Consider the following 15,416-nt stretch of genomic DNA (forward strand, 5'->3'; position numbering starts at 1 on the left):
AATATTCATATGCAAATAGTTTACATTAAATTTTTAAACAAGCACTTCCATAAATACAAAGCACTTCATAATCTAGTCTCGCCAAGTAATTGCACAAGTTCAAATGCTCAAGACCTCAAACTGGACCTATTATATTAAAATTGTCATCACTAAATGACAACTGACAGATGGGACAACTATTTTTAAACACTAGTTAATTTTTACCAACTTAAATACTGTTATTGATTGATTGAACACTGGATCAGGTGTCCCATCTATGATAACTGATGCATTATTTTTCATACTCTGCACTTTCATCACCTGTACAACAGAGGACCTTGTAAGGATGTTTCTTCAAATATGTGTTGCCATCTGCCTTCATTAAGTCTCAACAGAAACAGAAAATAGTTTCCAATAAAGTTCGGCCTTAGTTGACATCAAGAGAGCTAATAGCACCATAGAACGAATTTAAAGGCAAACCAAATGCTATTAATAAAACCAGGGTTCTCTAAGTCATCAACACACTAGATGCAAAATTGCATCATTTGAGACTTTGGAGTCCATTTATATATTATATATATATATATATAAATTGGCAAAGAACTTGATGATCACCATGAAAAAAGTATACTACTGAAGCATCTGTTCACTTAAAAAATAATATTAGTATTAAGGAATATTTATAAATGAAAAAAATATGTACATTAGTACCTAATCCCTACTTTTAAATCCTCAAATGTTAATACGGATGAAAAAAGTCAAACTTTGTAAATTCAGTACAACCAGCAGCAGTCAAAAATTCAAAAGAATTTCTAACAATAATAATAATTACCATTTGTTGGGTGCTTATTATGTTCTAGGAACTGTGCTAAGCACTTTATATAAATTTCTTCAATTAATCCTTCCAAGTCTTAAGAATGCATACTATTTTTATCCCCATTTTACAGATGAGAAAATTGGAACTTAAGAGAGATTTTTAAAAATTGTCCTAGAACAATTAGCTTTTAAATAGCAGAGCCAGATCTCCCCAGGTTTGATTGAGTCCAAAGCCCATTCCTCTAACCAGTGCCCTCTGCCACCCTCCAGACTTGTGATAAATGGTCTACCCATTACAAAACCTAATATCCAACAAACTAGTGAAATTCACCTGCTTGTTTTGCCTGGACACCTTTTATACTATCAAAAACAATCTAAAATCAGACTTATTTCTTATCTTCAAAATTATGTCACTAAGCTTTCACCTTTATTTATGGGGGTTTTACAGGTTTGTTTTAAAGTTCCCAACACCACTGACTGTGAATAAATTCAAATTGTAGATCATCCTATGAGTTAGTAATATATGGGATACCCAAATGGTTAGGGGCCTCTCTCTTTTTATGTATTTATTTTTCTCTATTGTCTTACTTTATTACTGCTTTCTTTCTCAAATTTGGTTTTGTACAGATAAAACACTTGTACTTTTTACTTCTCAGCATCATCCAGAAGCTAAAAGACAAGCCAGGCTACCAGAACAACAAGCTATACCAGAGGTCCTAATACTGGTATAAGAACACAACAAGCACTTGGAAACTAAAATCAAACGGTGCTTAGAAAAATTAATTTGTTATTTGATCTTAGGACAGATTTTTCCCTAAGTTTTCTTTTAGACATTTCTGATTTTAGCTCTTATATACAAATCTGTATAATCCATTTGAAATTACTTTTTATATGTGTCATCTCACTGTCGTGGCCTCTCCCGTTGCGGAGCACAGGCTCCGGACGCACAGGCTCAGCGGCCATGGCTCACAGGCCCAGCCGCTCTGCGGCATGTGGGATCCTCCCTGACCGGGGCGCAAACCCGTGTCCCCTGCATCGGCAGGCAGACTCTCAACCACTGCGCCACCAGGAAAGCCCAGGACAGATTTTTTTTTTGTCCATAAAAGTAATGATGTCAGTGGTATTTAGGTTTTATAGTTCTAAAACTCTAGAATTTGCCTGAGTCCTGGAAACAGAAAGGCACATTCAGAGCCAGAAGGCAGAAGTTTGGTGATTTTGTTTGGTTTGGTTTGGTTTTTCTCTATTTTTTCTTGATGTGGAGCAGCAAATTTTTGATACAGACTAAATGAGTCTTTGTCCCTCCCCTCTCATTGTCTCACCTGGGTTGCTAGACACACAGAGACACTCTTTTTCTAATCACAGTCATGATCCACGTTTGCCCTATCTCCCCAAATATTCTACTTCAACATAGCTGTTCTCATGTCATGAACGCATTCATACTAATATATGAATGTCAACATGTGAATGCATGACCCTTCGAACAACCTGGACAGGATTATATCCTCAGGAGGATATTTTGTTAAGCCATGAAAATCCCTATACATGGAAATGCAGGCAACATAAACATTAGAAAAGCAAGAAACGCAAGCAGCATGAGGGAAAACATTTTCTAAAATGGGATGCCAACATTGGAAAACAAGGTCTGCCTACATGTCTGTCCCTCTGTTACTCTTTTTCTTAGTCTCTTTCCCTCCAGTATTTGTGAACCACAGGGTCTTTAAACGTTTTCAGCCTACATTTACACCCACAGGGCACAGGTTGGGTAGGAGATAAAAGTGTGAACTTCCAGGAGGGAGAGGTCTAGGCAGAGCAGCTGATGGTATACACAAGACCATCTGCAAGACCTGTGTTCATAAACCGATAAAAATCTATAATAGAAAAGATGCTGAAATATATAGAATTCTAAATTCTGTTACTTTGTGTAAAATGTCTACATTCCAGCTTGTTGTCCCAAACTGTGAATTAAATGCCTAAAGATGGTTTTATATATTTAATCCCTATAACAGTCACTGTCGTTTCTCATTATCAAAACTTTCTGTCCTATTTAAAATGTATTTGTCTTGAATACATGTCATAAGAAAGTGAAAATCCAAGTATTTCCCCTCTTCTGAGTTGTTTGGGATAAAACTGCAGGCGGAACAATAGCATTCATCCTTACAAATTATAGCTATTTATTTTCTGTTGTTTCTAACTTGTATACAATTTCGATACGTTCTCTGTATAATTTAGATCATCAGAATACTCTCAATAGTTTGGTGAACTCCGTAAACATGAATTTCTCTACTTGTCAAGGGAGTGGGGTAGGATAAGATAAGGTTGGTAATGGCCCCCTCTGGGTTAGTTTTGGTTAGTGGAAAGACTAGATGCAGCCTTAGGAGTCAGCTCTGCCTGCTGGCCTCTCTGAGATACAGATGTTTGGCAGGAGATGAAAGTAGATTCCATTGTGCTGTCCCTTTCCAGAAGTTCAACTTGGAGTATCAGAATGGTGTTTCACCCTGGATATTCCAGGCATATTCCAAATTAATTTGGATTAAGTCTGCGTCTAGTGCATGTGGTCAGGCTGCAGGATTTCACTAAAGGCCCAATTTGCATACAGAGCAACAAGGGGCAGATACGCACTTTGGAGCCAGATCTGGCAAGATTTGTGGCCATGTGAGAACCGCTGCTAAGTCAGAGACACAACTCTTCCAAGAATCCCAGTGGCCACGAAGCAATTTCTTATCCTGCTTGACTATAGGGTTAGGATCAGATCTTTATAAGGACTGAATAATAACCAGGTGAAGTGACAGTGTTAATCACAGAAACATCTATAGCAGAAACAACCATATAGCATCAGACTTGATTTCTTCTTTCTTAGATATTTTAAGATACATATGAAACAACGATATTTTGAGTATCTTGTAAGATACATATGAAACCATATTGAGATCTTGTAAGTTCCTGAACATGTTTACATAAGGGACATGCTATAATGACAAATATGGAACATGTAGGGAGTAGTAAAAGCCATATCATGGCCCTAAAAAATGCATACAATGAATATAGCTGTGGCCTTTTTCTTCTGGCATTGAAAATAAAATGGGATTAATTAGTGGAGAATTATAGTTGGGCTATATCCAAGATAAAATTTAGCATGGAATTAGTTAAGATGGGGGGGGGGATGAAGTAAAATATTACTTAGGACCTACAGTGTCTTGGAAGTTCATGTTGAATTTGGGAGCAATATCTAGGTCTTATGATTTGAAGATCAAGCATCCAGTTTAAATGAAACAAACAAACAAAAACCCACTTCCTACAACTAGTATAAACCAAGACAGATTTTAAAAATCTATATTTTTTGCAGTTTCTAAATGGTGATGGTAAGGATACTGTATTTGGAAAATAGAGCCCATTCCAGAAGAAACTATGTAAAAACTTTTATAATGAATAATAATACTTCATATTTAAAACCAATCTAATATAAAAGGTATATAACACAATGTTATAAACAGCAGCTTCTCAATTAATATTTATTGAATTAATAGAAGAGTAAATGTAAAACTTTCTAATAAAAAGCACAAGCATTTTGGCTATAAGACAAATAAATAGGGTATGTAACAATGAACAGTTAAGTATATTTAAAATTACAGAGCTTAATGAGGGGCTACTTGAGTCAATCAAATCACATCTTTGGTCACACACAATGAAAGGAAAACTTATTTGTATAGTTCAAATTTTGGTAATCAATGGCGCTCATAAGGCATTGAGCCAAATGCAAAAATAAATTTTTTTTTTAACAAAGAGAAAAAAAAACAATAAAAACAACATGAAAAGAAACAAATTTAAGATATGCATCTTCTTTTAAAAAGAGGGCTGATTCTGGATAGTATATGTGAAAGAGCAAAAGGATATTAAGTCCCATTGAATGAATGTGACCTTCTTTTTTAAGGTCAATTCTAAATAAAAAAAATTTTCCCCAAAAAACAGATTATTTCTTCACACTTAAATTCAATATGCTACCCAAACATCTCCAACATTTTTAACCTTATTCAAAATTCAAAATATTCATTCTGGCAATAATTTTCTAACACTGACTTTGAGTATACACCATAATGTACAACAGAACGTTACAGATAATTTACAAATACCTTCAGTGTATCCTAACAAATAGAAACTGCTAATTTCCATGACACACAGCATGTCAGAAAATATCAGTAAGAATAATAATAAGGTCTAAAAACACAAGCTACTTTTTTTCTGACTCACTGAGAAGCTTAAGCACTACAGGAGTTCATCCCAAATATGAAGCATTCCAAGTTTAAATCTCATAAGGAAAAATCACTGCACAGCATTAGTTCCCCAAAAAAGATCTCCCTAAAATGAAGCTTTAGTAATTAGCCACATATGTGGATAAAATAAGCAGCTAAAACAACTGGAAAGATGTTTCTCACAATCTTTTCTTGTTTGCTTTTTTACCTTTCAACATTCAGATATGATTTTATTTTCTCTCTAGGTGTGAAGCATTCCTACCAAATATATTTTTCTCTAAGAGGTAATACGTCAATGGAAAACAATTGCAATTTGTAGTTACGTGTTTTGGTTGTGTTTGTTTTTTTTAAATGCTTGGAGCTCCAAAATGCCAGTTGCTCAATACAGCATGTTCTGCACTGACCCATTTCTAAATATGGATTTTCTCTCCCTTTGCAAGTAAGTGAGTAGTATAAGCACAAGTGACAAATTCTAAACAAACTTTTACTCTAATAAATCTAGGGAAGAATGTAAGTTATAATCATTGCCATTTACTCCTCTCTGTTCCAAACATAACAGATGAGTAGTTCTGATTATACTGTTGGTGAAATTATGCCCATATCACAAATTGTGAAAGAAAATAGCGAAACGACATTTAAGTTCTTAAGTTCTTCAGTTGCGTTTTCATAACAAATCATAATAGCAGGTCTTCCTTTCTCACTATACCATAGAAATACGCCCCAAAGTGGATTGTGATATGAAACAAAAGTTTATATGTCTCTGATTTTTTTCCTTTCTTTCGTTCAGCACAAACTCAGAATAATCATTTAATGCTTTCCTAAAGGATAAATAGACTTTCCATAAAAAGTGCACTGAAATTATGGGGTAAAGTAATAATAAATGTACTATTTGTTCAGAATCTAAAGAAATTGAGTCCCAACATGTTTTTCATTTTGATGCATATATTATTTCATATTAGTCCTCTTTACCCACTCCCTTGTTTCATTAAATAAAACATGAAATAGACCTGACAAGCATGATAAGTCTATACTTGTTCTATTTGATTTTTCAGAAATCCAGAGTGGCAAATAAACTATTTCCCTATGCAACAAGCATAGAAAAAAAAAAAAAAAGCTTTATCAGTTCTATTGACTTTACAAACACATATCCCTAAAACTTGTAAGCTCAGAAAAGTCAAGGGTACCACATCCATCTCGGTAACCCAACATCAGAAAAGTGTCTTGAACACAGTAAGTTCAAAAATATGCTTCCAAATAAATTAGGAATTATTATTTCAGGAGGGAAAATGAGATATAACTGAGAAATTATGCATTTACGCATCATAATTTACACTGATGGTACATTTAATCATAAATCTTAACCATTTTATCCCCCTTTTTAATGTCCTTCGACTCAACTGAATTTGCTTTCAAAAACAAGTGAGGCTCTAAAGGTCATCTTCTTTTGTAGCCCAACAGATTAATGTTAAGAAGCAAACATTTGGCACTTAATTTTCGCTATGTAACCTAATGCCACCACTTTAGTTTTCTCACAAAATATCACAAAAAACTGTAATTATTTTTCCAAAATGGATTTGATTTCCTTATACTACAATCCCAACTAAAGAAAGAAGGAAAGAATCATGTTATTATTAAGTAAAATTATCATGCAAATGCAAATAGACCATTGGACAAAGGATGTCAAGATTATAAAATTTCAGTAAATTAAATGACTATTTTAAAGCAAATTTTCTATTTGTATTTTTTAGTTAATTGGAATTTAGAAGGAATGGAGTGCCTTATTAGAACATGTCAAAAATATTTTAAATGTATTTTAATACAGTGGACTGTAATACTATTGATTTTTCTTCCCTACCCGGAACATTTTTTCATCCTTACACATCTATGAAGTGTTCCCTTTCTATTGGGAAAACTGGTCTCTACTCCATGTGGTCCTGGTGAGGCTGTCAATCATTAGCCCTCTCCACCTTGCTCCCAATCTTTCATCACAGGGGTGGGCATGTTACTCAGGCTGGTCCAAATATGTTTGTTGACTATGTAATTGTTACAGGAATAAGCACTTGACTCAACTGAGTCAATCAGAGTCCTTAACTGGGACAGAATATACTGATGCCCAGAGACAACAGCTCTCTCTTTCCAATGGGCTTGCTAATTGAGGCCCATGTAAGCTGAAACACTTGGCAATTACTTTCAACAGCCACTCATGGGAACAAGGAGAGAATGAGGCAAATAGAATCACAGGCAAAACTTACAAAGAGAGACCTTAAGAACATGGATTGTTTCCCTGGATCTAACTGTACCTGAGGCAATTTCCTCCTCTGGACCACCCAGTTAGTTAGATAAGCCCATACCTCTCTCTTTTTTTTTTTTTCCCTTAAGCTAGTATGAACTTGCTTTTTGTCACTTGTAACCAGAAGTCTTAATACAGTGGAATATAAATAAGAGGATAAAGTCAAAATAATATGGAATCAGAAGTCAATTCAAAATAAAGTATTTTCTGGCAGAAAAAAGGAGTTGATTTTTTTAATGCTTAAACACACCATAATTATATTTTAAAAATATAAAAATATTTTCAAGAAGCATGGATTTTATTTATTCATTCATTGATAAACATGAATTAGGCAATAACTACTAACCCAACACTGTATTAGGCAAAAAAAGGAGGAGGTGGGAAATATGGTCCCAACCTTCCTAACCATTAATGTGAAAGATGTTATAAGGAGACACCTTATCTATATTCAGTACTAAAGATCCTTGGATAAATGGAAGCCCGGAAGAATCTGATGCACAGTGAGCCTCATGCTACAGCCAGTCCTTTTTAAAAGGAGTCCTAGAAACTGATTTCCAATTTTGAGTAAGTTGTACCAGTTTGACTTTTTTTTTCCTGTGAATATATCTTTATAGTTAGCTCAGACTTTAGGTTTTCCATTAAACCATAATTTTATAAATAGACATTTCCACAACTAAGCAGTCGACATTCATAGCAGAACCTGCTAAAAGCATTTAAGCTAAAGTCTTGTCAGAATGTTTATTAGGTACCCTCTTCTATGAAAATGATTTTCCTGTAGAGAAAATGATTTTGCAATGTCTTCTCATTCCATTAAAACATAGACACCTTTCTTAGATACTTTTTAAAAATAATAATAACGACAATAGGTATTACTGAGAAAAACAACTTGGCTCCAAAGATCAAATGAAGCTTATATTTCCAGCACTATGAATGAAGTTACTTTTTTAAATGTATATTTTACTTTTTTCAGTAAAAAAGTAAACAATCTATTACAGTTTTATTTAAATTTCCTACACGTGTGAGTCATTCCTTTCCTATTTAGGCTCCTTTACTTCCCCATTAGGCACTTAGGAACTTTGCTGCCATCCCCTAGGATGCAGTCTTCTTAATTCTTTTGGATCAGGGTTATTTATAAAAACAGCTTCACAACTGATTTATCTCTTATGCTTAATATTTTTGAGGTGTGCTATCAAAAACAAATTATGGAAATAATTGGAAAGAGTAAAACATCTCATGGTCTTGTTTTTAGAAAAAAAGGAGGGGCTTTTCCACATCACTTTGATTTTTATTCTTTCCCTGTTACTCACTAATCATGGTTTTGTTTTATTTTTAATGTTCTCTTACACAGCACTGCCTTATGAAACACTGCACTACAAACCACATGGTACTCACAGGTTAGTCTGACCTATCCTAGTTTGAATACAATTTTATTTTCTAATAAAAGTTCTACAATCACCTTTCCAAGAAACCAAATATAATTGTTTAACAATTCTAAGATCTGTGGAAAACAGAATTATATCCTTGTGTTGGTGGGCAAGGGAGAGGAGAAAGAACAAGAGGAGGAAGAATGACTCAATTCTGCAGTTTTCTGATTTGAACATTTCCCTGGATCTCCACTTCCCTCAGTGACATCCCCCACCGGGATTTCTTCCCAGGCCCAATTCACCTTCTCTCCCTGCCCTCCTGCCCAATTCCACTTTGTCCTCTAACACTCTGACCCCTCTGTGAAAACAGCGTTCACTTTCAATGCTTCTAGATACTCATATTATCAGGGTTGGAAGGCCCAGGTTACACTTGACTGCCCTCTCTGTCCTTTTCATCCTATATCCAGTGAGCTCCCAGGTTCTATTAATTTTTTAAAGCTTCCCACATTTACCTTTTTATTTCCAGTTTTCACAGCCATCACAATTTTAACAACAACAACTAGCATTTGCCAGCTAATATTTGCCAGACGCTTCAGAGCCTGGCTCAGAAAGATCAAACAGTTTCATACCTAGAGGTTCAGTCCCACCCTGTTCCTGACATAATTCTGACCAGAGCAGAGAATTTATTAATTGCTTCCCTTGCAGTCCTTGACCTAGTTTTATTGTGAAAGACCCAGAATCCCAGTGCCTGAAATTAGCCCTAAGGAACTATAGTCCATTGGGCCTGTGGTTTCCCCTTAACAAAGTAACATTTCTACTTTGAATCACTAATTAGCACCACAAGTTCCCCCACAAGAATTGTGGCTCTTTTTTCTGAATGGAGGATTCTGAAATTCTACATAGCTTTTGCCATGGGAATTCTGAATCTTCTTTTCCAGTTGTTGGCTGGGTCCTAGACCTATGCCCTGAGAATTCGGAACTAGGGCACAGCCAGATACTTGACTTTGCGCAGCTACACCATCTAGAAATCCTTGTTGTTACGACCCATTTGCTAGATCTGATCCTTGCACATATCAATACCACCCCTCTTTAGATCTAAGTCATTGATCATTTAGAATGTTGGCCATCTCTCTCAGTGGACTACCCTACAGAAGGATCAATAATCCCATTCTACATGGTCCTAGCTTCCAGCCATTCCTAGTTTCCTACCACATGTTTTAAAGTCAGCCCCTCTGAGTTAGATCATTCTTAATCATTATCTAATTTAATTCACAAAACGATTCACTGATATAGATATCATTATCCTCATTTGACTGATGAGAATTGTAAAACTCAGAGAGATTACACTATAGGAGGTACACAAGGTCACATGGCTAGGCAGTGGCAGAGTTGGAACCCACACTCAGGTCTTCGTATTTTCCAATCTCATATCGTCTTCACTATGTTAGGTTTCCTTTCACCATGTTTCACAAGCACTATTGAAAGAGACATAACACAGCTTTTCATCTTTCAAATCATCCCATACATTACCATAAGCATATTCCACCTAAACTTTCACTGTTATAAATTTCATGCTCTAAATTAATCTTCCATGGTTCCTCGACTACTTATGCAAAAAGAGCCATTTCACCACTCAAACATTTGAGGGTCTCCATAATCTGGATCCAACCTACCTACCAATGTTTATCCCCCACATCATTCCACCATCCAAGCCAAACCCTCCTGTGCCTTAGCCATTCAGCCCAGGCTGTTTCTGAAGTTCTGTGTTCCTTGTTTCTAATTAAATCTACTCCAATTGTCAGAGCACAGTTCAGATCCCACCACAAAAAGCCTCCCATGACTTCATATAACCAAACTCATTCCACCTCTCTGCCAACGTTACTCTAGCCATATTGGTATTTTAACACAAACTGCATGACAGGATTCCTTTTTATCACATAGGGTGACTCACTGAAATTTCCCTTTTCCAAATTCCCACACTTTGTAATTCTTGCAGGGCGCCACCATATTCCAAACCTCGAATCGTCATTTTCCAGCCTCTTTAGAATAAAGAATTTGTCTTATATAAGTTTGTGTCCCCTCTTCCAAGCTTAATACCATGCCCTAACATAGTAAGAGCTCAATAAATGAGGAAATGAAAGAATACATTATACAACAGGAAAAGGAGGGTAAAAAAGAGGAAAAGGTTTTCACCAGTACCTCCTTGAGATAATGAATTCTAAACCCTCATATATGCTAATTAAGAGTAGAGGTTAAACCAACAGTACAAAAAATGTTATGTACGTATCATGTTTGCTGGGATAGAAATCTAAAAATTTTGAAATGATACATTTCCCTCCAAATTAAAATAGAGCATTAAAATGATTTTCCGAATCAAATAAATTTTAGAAAAGGTATTAAGTTGTTAATATGTTCATAACAAAGGCCTTTTACAGTCCCTTGTTTTGAAGTTATAAAAGTTAGAACTACTATAGTGTTTCTTCTTTTTCCAAAAAACTGTAATGAAGAAAGGCTCCAAAATTAAACTCTTACCCTTGCTGATTAAAAAGTTGATTCTAAACAAACTATGCCTTAACAAAATGTGATGTCTTTTACAATAAGGGGACCAGACCATCTAGGTCACTGGATTTTAGTGGGCAGGGGAAGGGAGGACAAAGAAAACAAGAAAACCATGTTATCACTTTTTCTCAATTAAAGATTAACTTCAGGGAAATTAATGCACTGACAATTAATAAGGCCAGATGTATTTAAATAACGCACTGACAATTAATAAGGCCAGATGTATTTAAATAACTTCTAGCAGGAAAAATAAATTATCAATCAATTTAGCAAATATTTTGCCTTCAGAGTACCAAACATCTGAAAGATTTAAATTTTCTGATTTCTTCCATTTGCTTAGCTTTGTGTAAATACATTCCACAGTACCATGTTACCCATTAGTTTGGTGAACCATAAAGAACAGAGAGAGATTCTCTTCTCTCACCTCTTACCCTGAAATACACTATATGTGTTTAAATACCATATATAATTTTTAAAGATATGATGGTACTTTGTAAATATAAAGGGTAATTCAAATTTGAGGCAGAAGTACAGCTTTTGTCTATTACCAGAGGTGGTACAATCTCTGCCTTGAAGAGAGATAAAGTGCTTGATTTAGTGCCTTAAATTTCTACAAAGTGGGCAGAAATCCCAAGCTATTATCATGTTGATAGAAATCTCAACCATTAGTGAGATCAACTTTGATTGTAATGCTCCATTTGTCTACCTGCCTACTCTCCCAAGTTACTGCTAGGGTTTCCCCAGAGTCTGGCTTCGCTCAGGATCACTTACAACTCCTTTTGTGACAAAATAGCTGCAGTTTAACTATAATGAGATGACAGCTATACCCATCAGCCCCCTCCAGATGAAATTCAAGAGGCTTTGTTCATAATGTGTAGCTAAAATAACGCAAATTTGTCTAAGTTCATGCTAAATCTTTCGACATAACATACTTGAGCTAAAGTCCATCAAGAACTTCAGGCGAGAAACACTGTAGTTCGAAATTCCAGTCTAAAGTTTTCTTATACAAATGTAAAAAGTGAAATTTAACAAATAAATATAATAAAACAATAACAACTTTATCTCCTCCAGTAGTCAACTACTAATTCTTTGAAGGAGATATTTGTAGTCATAACCCACAAAAAGAGAGTTTTCAAAAGCCAGTTAGTCACCTGGAGAATTTTGAATTAATCCTTTTATATAGAGAAAAAAAATTGCAAAGGGGAAAACCCACAGAGGTCTTTTCTCCTTCCCAGTATAAATATAAAAATAATTACAAATTCCCAAGTACAATAAAATTCTATTTAAAATACAATACACTGATTTGTTTTTTACAGGGTCAAATTATCCTCCCTTTTGCAGTGTCAATACATTTTCCTATATTGTAAAACAAATCACAGTTGTAGAGTATGTACCTTGAATCCACCTACAAAAGTATTTATTACTTTTTTACATTGAATTTTTTTCCTGAAACTAAACACATATGTAAACTCCTAAAATAATTGAATCTCTGTTCCATTCTGCACTTATATTTGGCCTGTCCACTAGTCGTACTGATATGTTTTAGAATCAAATTGTATGTTTTTCCTGAAAAGATCCATTTATTAAGAGGAAAAAAGCCTACATACTACCAAAAGCAAATTCAATAAATCTCACTGTTTCTGAAAAACATGATTTTTAAAAACAAGTTTTAAATTCCAGAACCAAATGTCAGAAAAAACCTGAGATTTTTTTTCCTTCAAGAAATACCCAAAGATTAAAGAAAAAGCTTTGGCTTAGAGAATATATTCTAATTCTAGGTTTTTAATTCTAATAATTCTAATACTTCTATTTTAGGATGTTGTTTACCAAAATATCATAAATATTTAATAGCAACTGCTCCTGGTGCTTCTAGCAAAAGGCAGTAAAACGAAACATAAACCTCAGCTGTGAAAGCCCAGGAGTTTTGCTTTGCATTTCATCACTACACTTCCCCATACCCTGTTTAGGATGGCCCGGCTTCTAATGATCACCAGAGGCAGCTCAACTGAATTCCAAACAGAAATATTATGAGCTCCAGTGAAACTATTAATCATTAAAATGGAAAGAACAACAATCGCAGTCAAATACTCTGCCACCCGTTCGAGTTGCCTGACTGATAGCTAAGAAATACCATATTTGGAGGAGGAAGCAATCACACATTCCAATCCAAATTTTTATTTTACTCTTCTATAAAGCCTATAAAACTTTCAAGATATCAAGACAGTGAGGAACTCCATGCTCAAAGCGTGCTCTGAGACTGCTTATGAAGATCTCAAACTTGAAATCACAAACCCAGGCTCACAGAGCTCAATTTGCAAGAATTAATACCAAATCTCACTTAACAAACAAAATCCAGATCTTTTACAATTTCCCTGCATTTGCAATACCCAACAAACTTCCTTCTTAACTTCTTTCTTCAAGATAATGACCCACTGAACTGTATATCAAGATTACTTCCTATAGTTTAAAATATATCTAAAATTACGGGCCTTTCCTGACCCCAGAGAAATACTCACAGAATTAATTATTCCTTTAAGAGCTTGAAATCCACCTTTGACAGGGAAAACTTGTTCCTTAGAATCAGCAATTCTTTCGAGCTTTAGAAAAAGGAGGAAATTTTAATTAAGAGGTGGTTGAGACATACAACATTTTATACACTTCATTACATGTCAATTACATTCACCTGAAAAATTACACCAGAGGATTAATTCACCGTCAGGAACTGAAGGTGATGGGACTAGTGTTACTCTAAATGCATCACAAAAAAATTAACTGAGATCAGGCACAGCCCCTTTACACTGGCATCAAGTTTCAATTTCAAAACAGCTCAGAGTTCTACTAGCTGTAAATGTCATGAGACACAGGAGCCTCAGTCACACTCAACCAAATATTTAAATGTAAAATCATTTTGTGAGTGGGAAATAAATTTAATACATAAACCCTCAAAAATTCATGAAAAAAAATTGGTTCTTTAGGGAAAATTATTAAAGATTTCTCCTACACAGACTTCCCAAATCCCTGAACTCCTGAGTTGAGTTTTCAAACTAAAACATTTGAACAAGACTTGTCATGATAATCTTGTCAGTTGAGTTAAAGAAGAGGAGTATGCATATTGTTTTAACCCAACAGCTTTACCAATATTAGTTCCTTCAAACGGAATAAATGTTCAAGAAAATTAGAGCTTTGTCTTCAGCTTGCTTAGGTAATGAAGCCTGTCAAATTCAGACATTATTAACCCAGAGCTCAAGACATGGGGCCATTTTTATAGAAAATCTTTAATGACTGATTTGAGTCATAATAAGTCATCAGTGAAAAAAATCTGATAAACTCTCCTTAAGACAGTTATGTGATTTAGATTAAAGGCTGCAGATCTGCTGGACTTACTTGAGCTTGTTCAAAGTCAAGGACACCAACACAATAAACTCTAGCCCCAAGGGACCTGGATATTTTTGCCTGTTGAGAGAATGAGAGAGGGACAGAGAGAGGAAGACATAGAGGTGAATTATTCAAATGTCAGGCTAATACATGCAGAGACATACAGCAAAGTACACTGGGGTGTAAAGAACAGTTTCAGTTCAATACTCACCTCTTTCTCTGCATATGATGGCACCAGACCATCCAACTTCCCATCTGTCAGAGCAATTATGATACTGGAGGTTTTTAAGCCTCCTGCTTTCTCAATTTGTTCATTTGCCTGAAAATGAAGAATAATTGTCCAACTCATAAGTTAATCTTAACTTTTAACCAGCATGTTCCATCAAGCTGAATTTTAAGTCTGACAAAATCAAAATATTATGAACTGGCTTTTAAAACAGGGTATTTTGTGTTAACTATTTTAATTTGAAATATACATATATTCACATTATAGAGTAGTTAGTATAGGGTTTAAATGATAAAGATTTTAGCCTTGGCTGACTATAACCACAAAGAAAATGTGGTTCTCTGAATATAGCCATAGAGAAAATGGAAAATTCCATAAAAGGCAAAATGCCAACCAAACTTTTCTTATCACCATGGTAAATGTTTTCTATCTGTCTTATCCCTAGAACAACTAAAAGCATTTTTTTTTAATTTTAAGATAAACATGTAATGGGGTCTTTGAGTTTTACTAGAGAGTTATAATTTATTTCATTACAGAGTAAGAAAACATTCTCTCCCATA

At 34.9% G+C, this 15,416-nt stretch overlaps 1 protein-coding gene across 4 annotated transcripts in view; it reads right to left on the reverse strand.

The window, feature by feature from the left end:
* The window catches only part of ANTXR2 (ANTXR cell adhesion molecule 2), a 212,511-nt gene that overhangs the window by 178,787 nt on the left and 18,308 nt on the right, over positions 1-15,416 (reverse strand). For all 4 annotated transcript variants that reach the window (XR_003428808.1, XM_027087434.1, XM_027087435.1 and 1 more), the window contains exons 5-7: positions 14,842-14,949; positions 14,640-14,708; positions 13,772-13,852 (exon numbers count right to left, since the gene is read on the reverse strand). Coding sequence is in view for 3 of the 4 variants with exons in the window: in XM_027087434.1 (XP_026943235.1) it covers positions 13,772-13,852; positions 14,640-14,708; positions 14,842-14,949 (258 nt within the window). In the remaining variant the exon portion in view is untranslated. The remainder of the gene's footprint in view (positions 1-13,771; positions 13,853-14,639; positions 14,709-14,841; positions 14,950-15,416) is intronic.

Source organism: Aethalodelphis obliquidens, unplaced genomic scaffold, assembly GCF_003676395.1.
Source record: "Aethalodelphis obliquidens isolate GAN/ISIS:26980383/991018 unplaced genomic scaffold, ASM367639v1 scaffold59, whole genome shotgun sequence".
Classification (NCBI taxonomy): domain Eukaryota; kingdom Metazoa; phylum Chordata; class Mammalia; order Artiodactyla; family Delphinidae; genus Aethalodelphis; species Aethalodelphis obliquidens.